This window comes from Rhipicephalus sanguineus, chromosome 1 (genome assembly GCF_013339695.2).
Source record: "Rhipicephalus sanguineus isolate Rsan-2018 chromosome 1, BIME_Rsan_1.4, whole genome shotgun sequence".
NCBI lineage: Eukaryota > Metazoa > Arthropoda > Arachnida > Ixodida > Ixodidae > Rhipicephalus > Rhipicephalus sanguineus.
The window spans coordinates 277,311,186-277,322,666 of NC_051176.1; the positions used below are offsets into that span (position 1 = coordinate 277,311,186).

The following is an 11,481-nucleotide window of genomic DNA, read 5'->3' on the forward strand; positions in this document are numbered from 1 at the left end:
CGGCGTCACTCATAATCATATCGTTGTTTTGGGACGTTAAACCCCAGATATTATTATTGGGTTTCCTGAAATCGGAGATTGAGAACCCCTGGCCTAGATCATAAAACCCTAGCACAGATTTTGGAGGCTGACAATCCATGAAATTTCATTCTTTTGCCAGGATATTGAACATTACCTTTGTTGTAAAGTAGACGTACTCCTTTACAACTTCCAGTGTCTCGCCCCCTATCGCAAAGCGCTAAGGAACCCCAGGTGGTCAAAATTTCCGGAGCCCTCCACTACGGCGTCACTCATAATCATATCGTTGTTTTGGGACGTTAAACCCCAGATATTGTTATTGGGTTTCCTGAAATCGGAGATTGAGAACCCCTGGCCTAGATCATAAAACCCTAGCACAGATTTTGGAGGCTGACAATCCATGAAATTTCATTCTTTTGCGAGGATATTGAACATTACCTTTGTCTTCTGTATGGTACTTATTTTCAGCCTTACTTGTGCACTTTGTGACGTCCTGAGTCACTTGTTGCAAGTCATTCCCAGCATTGTTGAATGGCAGGGCGTCATTGACAAACTGTAGGTAGCCGAGGCATTTGCCTTTGGTCCTCACTTGTAGTCTTTCCCAGTTAGTGTTTGTGAGCATGCAGTGAATAGCATGCTTATTCTCAAGCACTTACTTGCTGGGTGACATAGCTATGTGCATTGTATTGGCAACATCATCTGCCAATGCTGCCAGATATTATAGAAGCTAGTAACTGACTGTGCTTTTTATAACAAAAGGGTATTTCAGAAACCTGTGGTGGCATGCACCGAGCGACACTCTTGTTTTTTGTGGCCTACTTTTGGTGTTTGTGATGAAAATCTGTCAAAAATAAAACCACGACCAACGCCTGACTCATAGCAGTTGCTGGGTGTGTGTTGGCTGTGCAACGACTTATTTAGCCCACGACCAATGCCTGATGTGTCACAGGTGCTAGGAAGGATGTCTGATTTGCAGCATCCCAGTAGAAAGAAAGAAAGAAAGAGAGAGGGAGAGAGAGATCTTTTGTGGCTCTTACCTGCATTGGACATGTAGGTATGGCCAGGTTAGCGAGCCAAATGCTATGAGTGAGTGCCATTAACACTTAAACGGAACATTAAGGTCACCTAATGAGACTATCACTATAGTACTGTTAGATGTGTTGCTCCATAAGTATAGTAGCTCTACCATCTCAGACGAGCTCGAAGCCATAGCTGTATCTGTTAGGCATTAGCTTGTATACGGTGCACTGCTTATATCAACGTTACTAGAACAAACTCAGTTTCAAAGCTCCGTATCTCCGCCAGCGGAGGAGGGTGGTCCGAACGGCGGTCGCGAGAACTAGCGGCGCTGCAGTTCCGTCTTGCGCCACTATCGGCGCGTCGTCTGCTGCCACGGCATAACACTGCAGTCCGCCGCGCAGTAGCTCGCGGCAACTGCGCGGCAACTTTCTTATTGTACTAGTTAGGTGGATACTTAGGTGGATATGCATAAGGTCGTCTGTATGCATTGGCCCGCGTGCGTTGTTCATTGATTGGGTAAGAATCGATGTTCGGTCTATATTGCCACGCCCACTTCTTGTTTTATTTTGATGTATTCGGGTTTGACCAGCAAGGACGGTTATCAACACTCGACGCTGTCTGCGAAGCAGTGTTCGAGAAGCTTCGCGATTGTAGTAGATCGTTTTGGTAAGATTGCGCGTTGCACGCGAATGTTCCAGCTTTGTCGAGAGATAACGCCAGCGATATCGCTGGAAATTTCGATAGCGCCTGTGTAAAAGCCGACGCGCTTGACCGCTTGTCAGTTGATCGACGGTCGACGCTCTGTTCGCCGCTATCAGTGTATTGCTGTAGTTTGACTTTCAGTTTCCCGGCCACAAGTTCGGCCAAATAAAGAGTTTCATCTCGGACCTGCATGCCTGCTGCCTTCGTCGACGTCACGACCCTGTGACAATATTTGAGCTGTCTACATTGCGCTTAACTTCCAAGCATAGGAGTTTTTAAGCGAATGAGGGTTTTCAGAGTAATTTTTATAACTACCGCCACAATTTTAGCCGCTGCCGTCTTATCTAGACCAAGAACAACCCAACACGTTTGTAAAAGCCTTTATAGGGCATAAAGAAGCGTACTTACTCGAGATACAAAACCGTTCTAGAAAAACAGTACTCGTGTTGTCTACAATTTATTGAAAAAAACTTTCTCGAAAAACATCACCAATGCTTTGCAATGTTTACAAGACACGTTTTCGCGACGGTTAAAGAGATACTGACCCAAAATCGGAAAATTTTACGAGAACTCGGTAAATGAAATCTCAGTGTGCGATTACATCGAATAGATGTCGTCTCTGAGCAATTATTTCAGCGGATAGTTGTATTTTCGGTGTCTCATCCTTCTACGTCGCATCCTTCTACGGTGCCTTAAACAATTCGAACAGATCGGCCGTGCTGTGAGCACCGAGCAGTTATTCGCGCGTACTCTGTCGCTAGAAGAGTCGTCAGTATTCAACTTCAGTTTTTCAACTTCACCGATCAGATGTTCCATGCCCGCAGCACTTCACACTGTACGACAGCCGTTTGCGTTTCGTGCTGTAGCCGTTCACTACGCAGTTAAACTGCTCGTCAACTACAATTATCTTTTGCACAAGTAAGTCTCCGTTCCCGAAGCAAAGTGTGGGATTGGGCTAGTTGGTATTCCATTATTAAACTGCTCAGCGCAAAAAATTTCACACGGTACACATAGAAAAGACGAGGACCAGCGCTGGTCCTCGTCTTTTCTATGTGTACCGTGTCAAATTTTTGCGCTGTGCAGCCCGTTCCCAAGCCGGCGAGTGCAAAATATTCGGCACATCTTGTTCAATACCTCATCGTAAAATCTCTTGAAAATCCACTGCTTTGAAGGCATAGCGACAGCTGACAATTGATCGAATGTTAGTGTGATGCAACTTTCAGTCTCGGTAGCGTATATAGGTAATCGCCTGCCTTTTGTTTTGCTGTTCTATTTCTGGCGGCTCCTCCAAATTGGCACTGGGCTTTCGCGGGACGCCGTGCGTTTTGGGGTGGATTTGCGCCTAAACACCGAACATTTTGGCTTTAAAATGTGGGGTGGAAGTGCTGGGAACAAGCGCGGCACGGCACCTGGCGCGAGTTCCCACTTTCCACGTGGGATCAAAACTTCTTGTCCTGCAACGACACAACGATAGTGCTTAACAATGTCGTCACTCTCAAAATGAACGTCACAGACCTTGCATTTCGCAGTAAGCTTTCTATCTTTGCGATGCGAAGCTTGAAGGGCGTAGGGTCTTTTGCAGGTCCGAAGAAGTGTCGTGAAGCGGAGTCGTCGTTGCGGTAGCCGCTCTTGCAGCCCGGCACAAAGCAAGTCTGCATACCGCACTGTGAATCTGTTCGCCATCGTTACGCTTCGTACATCATGCACGTGTCTTCGTACAAGACGCTAAGCCTGGTCAAGAACAGTCGCAAAAATGACTAGCTAACAAAGCGCAGACGACGCTATAACCCACGTGCGCTCGTACATCGGCGGCGCCGATCGCAACAAGCGCCAGCCGCGGGAGCTAGACGTGACTGCAGCGCCACTAGTTCTCATGACCGCCACGCGGACCGCCTCTCCGGCGGAGCTTTTAAACTGAGTTTGTTCTAGTAACGTTGGCTTATATTGAGTTGATGCAGATGAAACCAAAAAGCTGATTTCAGTTTTAGTTACTTTTCAAAATTGAGCTGTAGAGAAAACTGTTGTTCGTGCTCCGCAGATGGAGGTAGAGAGAGAGGCATGGACATGCGCTGCCGTTCCACATTCTACACCTCCTTGGGCCGACTGCTAATGGTTGAGCTGGGTGAAGATGAAGAACGTTTCATTCAGTTCATGCGGCCCCTGACTGCAGCGTTCGAAGCTGTTGGGGCTGCACTGGCCAATGCGGATTCCCCTCTGTTCAATGCTGACGAGGCCAAGGTAAGGGCTCAGAGCCATGATAACCCAAACTTTTTGGTCAAATAACTCTTAAGATGTCATTTTATGGTGCCTTGTTCTTTGAGTTATACAATCTGATTTTCACGAAATTAATGAATCGCCGCTGTGATGGGACAGGAAAAGTTTTTTTTTCACACTGTCCACGAAAGGGCTGATTCTTTTTCAGTTTTTCTTAACTTTTTTTTCGCAATGTTCTTTCCTCGCCAGGTGGGTTTCCATCGAACTCTTGATTATTTGATGGACAGTGGGACATATATCAGTCCCACTACTCAAAACAGCTTCAATGCACATTGGTGTTCAAGTGCACTTCAACCTCGGTATTATACATCTGTAAAATTGGCACCTTTCTTTGTTATATAGAAATTCCAATATTTGAAATTCACCCTTTTGTGCAGTGTGCAGTCACTGACCGATTAAAAAAAAAAAATGTGTGGAAAGGACTCAATTAACTAAAAAATGGCAGAATAATTGGACAGTTCTAATAATTGAATTTAAATATTTAAAAAAAGAAGCACTATTATTGAAGAGCTGGCACCCATGGTTTGATGCCATACTGAGTCCTCTTCACAGCAGCTGTACGGTATATGCAAAGCACAAAAAAAAAAAAATGTTTCATGCACATTGATGATCAGTTTAACTCCTTCGTGAACGTGGGAAAATTGGCCACATTTTATATGCTTTAGTAATTTTTTTTATTATGAGTAATATCATAGATACATTGTAATATTATATATCAATATTAAGTTAAGTGATTGTATTTTTAATGGCATTACGTTAAAAAATTAATATTAGGGTGTAATATGTAAAAATATTTATGAAAAGCAAGATTTATTGAAATTGCATAGAACATTTTTAATGTTGTGCTCCCAAAATGAAAGAAAAAAAACGAAAAATAATCTCAAATATACAAAATGTTTGCTCAACAGTTTTCAATATTAGAGGAAAGTTTGAATGAATGATCTAGCTTAAAAAGCATATGAATTACCATTTTTTTGTCTTCCCAGTGAAAATTGCATTGTTCCATCAAGGTTGCACGATTATATTTTTTCTGTCTACAAGTTTTCCGAACAAGGTAACACAATATATATAATTAAAAAGAGAAATAAATTTGCTATTGATTCATAAGTATTTCAGCAAGTTACGCTTAATAGCAGCACAGAAAAAATTTCACATACCTAAAGTTGGGACTGAACACGGCACCAAAGCATCCTAAAGTATGGTTTCACCGCACACAATAATAATATTCTAAACTTGTAAGCTTCAAAAAAGTCTTCACATTTCAATGTTTGACACTATCGAAATAGGTGTAACCATGTCTGAAAGCTCTTAAGATGTAAAAGAGAAAATTCTGCTGAAGTTGGTGTGCCGCTAGGCAAAACAGGCGTTACAAGTGGCATTTGTCCGGTCGTCAAGTTTATTGATCTCGTGGTATACTTTTTGTATTTTCTCCACTGAGCCAATTGGTAGCACTTGTTCTGAATGTACTTGTTTTGGGGACGTGTAGTCGTGGAAGCTCGACGATGCTCATATAGATAAGCAGGCAAATGAAATTCACTCTCTGCGGCCATGACTATTTCCCAAAAACCATCATCCTCGGCATACAACTGCTTCTACAGGATTTGCAACCACACATACTACTAAGTTTTGTTAAAACAAATCCTGTTTATTACTTTCGCTGTGAAAAAGATGCCCAAAACGCCGATTTACCTTGTGACACATATCGCTTCACTGCTCAACACTACTCTAAGGACCCGGCTGGGTACCCTTCTTGGGCTGAACATTACTCTCTACTGGCTGAAGATAATGTCACCAAATCTTTACCATATACTGTTGAGACACTACAAATAAGGGATATAATAGTGCCAACATCTTCACGACACTTCAATCACAGTAAAAAATTGATGTGCCAGAAGGCGTAATATACTGATCAACACCTGACTGCGATCCGGGCTCGTTCTACTGTTTTTTATCGTCCAAACTATATTTCCACGATTTGACATCAGCCTCAGAGTCACCTCTGCTAGAAACAGCAGAAAAAGTTACACATCATCTCCCCCTACGGGCAACCATGGTGGGATGCGCATCGAGTTTCCGTTTCTCTTATGTGACTTATGAGACGGTGGTTGTCGAGGCGTTTGAATTACTGCTTCCCGACGCTGACATTTACGTTCGAATTGTTGTATTCTTAAATTCTCGCTTGGCATGTTTGGGTCACCGGTGACCCACATTCTATAGGCGCGGTCACGAAAGGGTTAATGAAAGCTTTTATTGTTACGGCTTGCCAATTTACCCCCTTGCGTTGTTTTGAAGTGATACAATGTTGAACGCTATAACCAAACCGCTTACGGTGCAGCACAAAAACCCGCTGGATGTCAAATTATTACTTTCAAGCTGCCTTTACGAGGCGGCAACATGATTTACAGTAACTTCTGTTCACCCAGCCACCACATTTTCTGTTCTGCGACGCTGTAAATGCATGTTTTCTAGTATAATAAAGTTCCGCAGAAGTTTGGCATTCATCGTCGGTGGTTTCTGCTGTTTCGCATCTTAGTATGCGCCTATAAAATATTATTTCATAGATACGTCATGAATATAAAAAACATTGGGATTGTGCAGGTCTGGTTGTAGTACAGGAAAGTCAAGATCTGAGGTAACGTTGCAACAAGAAACTAGGCTACGTATAGTGTTGAACAAAAGCACATGGGTTTTTGGTATTTTCGACAAGCAGTGAGAGTGCCATAGTTGAACTATGATACAGACACAGTAGACATCTGTTTAATAATTCGATTGCGGTTAGTTTCAATTCTTGGTTAATTCGATATCAACCGAATGTTCCATTAAGTTCCCGTAGATTTCTATGGCACCAATCGTTTGTTATTGTGATCCTGAAATTAGCCTTCATTGGGAATGCAAAACTTGGCTTGTCATGTTACACATGCCCGACATCGGTGGTTACTGCAGTGGTGGTTCCAAGCACCGTCCGTCTTGTTGGTGCGTAAATATTGTGAAAGGAAAGGGAAAATAGACAACCACCCGTTTGTAGCACGAAGCCACAAGGAAACCCATACGGATTTCTTAGAAAGAAAGCCTCATAGTTTCCGAAAAATTCATCCTGGTTCGGGGTCCCGCCACCTTGTGGGATTCCGCAGAACTTATTTGAAATACTGTGAATGTGTCAAACGTGTTATCTCCCATCGTAATGTCTGAGGGAGATATTAATGCGAAAAAACGTAGCTAAAAATAAATTATATTTCAGAATTTACTTTATTCTAACGCGCACATGTTTTCCTTGGAACATAATCTGATATATGTTTGGGGTATAGTGTTTCTGAGAGTATAGACTTGTTAAAACGGCTTGAGCTTTCATCTTGTGGTCTACCTCTTCTTAAGCGTGTCTGCAAGTCAGCGCTTGACCTGCTCTCATTCTGCCTTTGTCCGTGTTTTTTTTTGTGTGTGTGTGTGTGTGTGTGCGCGATAAGCCGTGATCATGAACCACCAACTTGCCTAAAGGATTGCCCTCTTAAGAGATTTTATTTTCTGTTCTTGTGGTTTTTGCTCTCGTTCACTCTCTCTTGTGGAGGAAAGGGGTTTTCTGCTTGTGGAAAAGACTGAATGCCCTAAGCACATACAGCTTCACCGTAAACCGTTTTAAACTGCAGTGCCCCTACCATTTGTGGTAGTGGGGAAATGTTAACCATCCTCCGTGTCTTGTTGGGAGTGTCAGGAAACTGAGGATGAATGTAACCACTTTTGTTTAGTTTACAGGCAGCATATTTCCTTACTTCCTGCTTTATTACTTGGTGTGGAACTGTTATTCGGCCGTAAAGTCATAATAAACCTCCATAAATGACATCTTGCATGTTGTTAGGCCGAAAGACTCATAGCACGCCTTCGCCCGTGAGGGAGCTGCTGCAATTTTAGTGCTTAGGCTATTCTGTACAAGAGACCTGGTAAGGCAGTAATGCTGCTTTGGATATTTTACTATCATCATATTTAACTGTATCATGAAACTCTTTCCTGTACACTTATGCTTTCTTTTACACATCACAAGTCATCACCGTATATTTGTTATACATGTATATATAATGTAAAGGACATGCGAAAGGCAGAGAGGAAGAAGAGGAGAACGAAGAGCTTTGCAAGCCGCAGTGCGCTACCACCATCATCCATCTCCTGTAAATAGAGATATCTCATCACAACTTGCTGTAACAGTTGTGGTGGAGGCGTTGGGTACTTGACACCTGAAGACTGAGGTTGAACTGAAAGTTCTTCGACGGAACCGTCACCTTGCTGGACTTCCACTGAGTCCATCTGTGTTGGACATGTTCCACAACGCCAATGAACAGCCCCTCTTAACTTCTGTGCCGACCAGTTCTGCTCCACAACTGAGAGATGCTTGTCCCTTTACCGGAAGACCGGATGAAGACGTTGAGGCTTGGCTCATCCATTACAAACGGGTGAGCGCCGCCAACAAGTGGGATGTCGCTTCCCAGCTTTCTAACAGATATTGCGTTAGTATGGTATGAAAATCACAAGGAAACGTTAAACGACGTGGGACAGATTGTTTCTGAGATGAAAGAGCGTTTTGGCGACTCCACGACGAAAAAGAAAAAAGCAGAACTGACGCTCATGCAACGCGCGCAAGTGCCAGGTGAAACCTGCATGACTTACATTGAGGAAGTTATAAAACTGTGTAGGATGGTGGACTCTGGATTGTCTGAAGAAGACAAAGTCGGGGGCACATTCTAAAAGGAATTGCCGAAGACGTTTCTTCATTGCGAAAGGCACCCTGACTTCCGTCGCCAATGTCATTCGGCACTGTAACACTTTTGAACAACTAAAGACGAGGCGCATCACGCCGAAGCTTGGCAGGCTAGCCAATGTGACGACAGTTGTAAGCATAGAGAGCAACCAACCACTCGATCTTGCATCGATGATCCGGCAAATAGTCCGCGGAGAACTCAGCCTGTACATGCAAGTGGCACACCCAAGCACTCATCACTCCCACCTGCCACCAGAGTTCGAGCCAAACGTTGCGTCTTTCTCGCATCAAGTGGTGAATTTGTTATGGATTTTATGTAGACTCTTTTTAGTCCCATTACAGCCAAGCCACATTTTCATATTTGCATTCATTAGTTCTGTGTCGCACGCTGCCAATGGCCTGGCGCTCTTTGGCCATACCAGGCCCTTGTGCCATTAAACCCTGCACGTCATCATTTTTGCGGCTTTCAAAGAAACATTTGTTTCTGAGTACTTTTGTGATTTTGGAGCCCAATCCAAACATCTACAGGTTGCTTGAATAATGCACTACGATATATAGACTGCTTTTGGTCTTTTCATAGGCAGCCATTAGGTGATGCTAGATTTGGACAGCGAAGCCATACAATTGCTTTCTTGATAAAAATTGCATAGGTTTATTGCGGCTTCATTGCAACCGTACGAAATGCTTGTCAACTTTCTGATTTCACTTTTGGTGAAAGAACAGTAGACTGGGAACAATGTCACAATACTTTGGATAATGAGATCCATTCTCATGTGTCCACTGAAGGGTTAAACGACTTTGTGCTTTTATTAGTTTGTGTATGCATGCGTGTGTGCAAACTAACTAAATATTTCTGACTGATTTTTTTTCAGAAAATGTTGATTGGGCTTGCCCGTGACTTGCGTGGCCTGGTATTTGCCTTCAATACAAAAACCAGCTATATGATGCTGTTTGAATGGATGTATCCTTTTCCTTCATGCACATACATACACAGTACTTATGCACTCTTCAGCAGTTTCACACACTGAATTTGTTTTCAAGATATTATTCTTATAGCTCATGGACTTGAGGCTGAGATGGAAATGTGTACTGTGGTGCTTTCCTATGCCTCATTCTGAATGCGCCCATGATACCTGCCACGGTGGTCTAGTGGTTAAGGCGCTCGACTACTGACCCTACGGTTGTGGGATCGAATCCCGGCTGCCGCGGTCGCATTTTCGATGAAGACGAAAATATTTGACGCCCGTTTAATTAGATTTAGGTGCACGTTAAAGAGCCCTGGTGTTCGCAATTTCCAGAGCCCTTCACTACGGCGTCTCTCATAATCATATCATGGTTTTGGGACATTAAACCTTAACAGTTATATTAAGATTATGTGCATGATGGTGGCCTTATGTCTAGCTCGATTTCTGGAATTGATGTATTGGTGGCAACACGATTACATGTGGCTAGTGCACCAGAGCTGCTTTCCCATGTAAACAGTGGTCTCCCAAAGTCTAGTCGCATGCATGATGACATTTTATAGAGTTCGCTCTGGTCGGCCTTCCTGTAATCACCCGTTGGTAGCCCCACCTCTTAACTCTAAACCATTGAAATCTTTGTCACTGCGACAGGTTCTCCACAGCTCTGCTGTGAGCTAGTTATGTGGAATGTTTGCTCCCGCAACTTATGCTCAATTGGCTGCTAGCAGTATGGTTAGCCTAGCATAGTAACAGTGCATACTCAGTTTGGTCTTGTGGTGAGCCTTTGCCTGTAAACCGCAGCTGTCACACCATGCAGGACTATCAACTAACTTTGCTGTATCGACATTTGTGTGCCGCTGAGCACAGGAACATTGTACCATTCTTTTTGATTGTCGGTCATAGGGGAAGCCTTGCATGATCCCATCTTGACAGCATCACATAGCTTTTCTACTAGTATACATTTTATTTCATAGGTGTTTCAAATGTTTTATTTCATAGAGCATTTGAAGATGCCAAGGCCTTTCTAATGCACATTTGATGCTCCCGGTTGTGTTCCTGGGTGTACTTTGTTTGCAATACAACTGCTAAATTTCCAAAATGATTGACTGCAGTAGTTTGCCACAAAACGATGTAATGATGTGATGTGATGTACGTAGTCTTCTATAGCATGTGCTGTCAAATCATGATACCATTTTTGAATGTTTTTATCGTAACCTGCTCATGTCTAAATTCTGCCAAAGGCACAACTTGGCATGCCCTGTTAGGTGGCACAGTATAACACAGGTGATGGCTTGTTTCTTATTTAGCGCAATATCCTTGACAGTGTGCACAGCTATCCAGCATACTTCCCAATTCTGCACAGGGCATTGGAACTGTGGTACCATGATCCAAGTGTGAGCACACCGGTGCTGAAACTCGTTGCAGAACTTGTACAGAACCGATCGCAACGTCTTCACTTTGATGTCTCTTCACCCAATGGCATCTTGTTATTTCGTGAAACATCTCGAACAATGGTTTTATATGGTAAGTTTAAGAAATTCACATTTCTTTACTCTATATAATAATAAATTGTTTATATAATAATAATTTGCATTACAGGCACGTGCATCCTGACACTGGGTCAAGTTCCAAAGGACCAAGTTTACAAGTTGAAGTATCCTTTGTGGGAATTTTTTGTTTAAATTTGAGGCATGAAGCTTATTTTGACTCTTTTCTTGCTTAATAAGCATTTGCATGTTTTAGGCAAGTGATAGCAGCTCA

The 11,481-nt window shown here is 43.0% G+C and overlaps 1 protein-coding gene across 2 annotated transcripts in view; it reads left to right on the forward strand.

The window, feature by feature from the left end:
• The window catches only part of LOC119379031 (exportin-7-B), a 98,611-nt gene that overhangs the window by 64,701 nt on the left and 22,429 nt on the right, over positions 1–11,481 (forward strand). For both annotated transcript variants that reach the window (XM_037648167.2, XM_037648168.2), the window contains exons 14-17: positions 3,779–3,978; positions 9,631–9,719; positions 11,054–11,244; positions 11,320–11,374. In XM_037648167.2, coding sequence (XP_037504095.1) covers positions 3,779–3,978; positions 9,631–9,719; positions 11,054–11,244; positions 11,320–11,374 — 535 coding nt within the window. The remainder of the gene's footprint in view (positions 1–3,778; positions 3,979–9,630; positions 9,720–11,053; positions 11,245–11,319; positions 11,375–11,481) is intronic.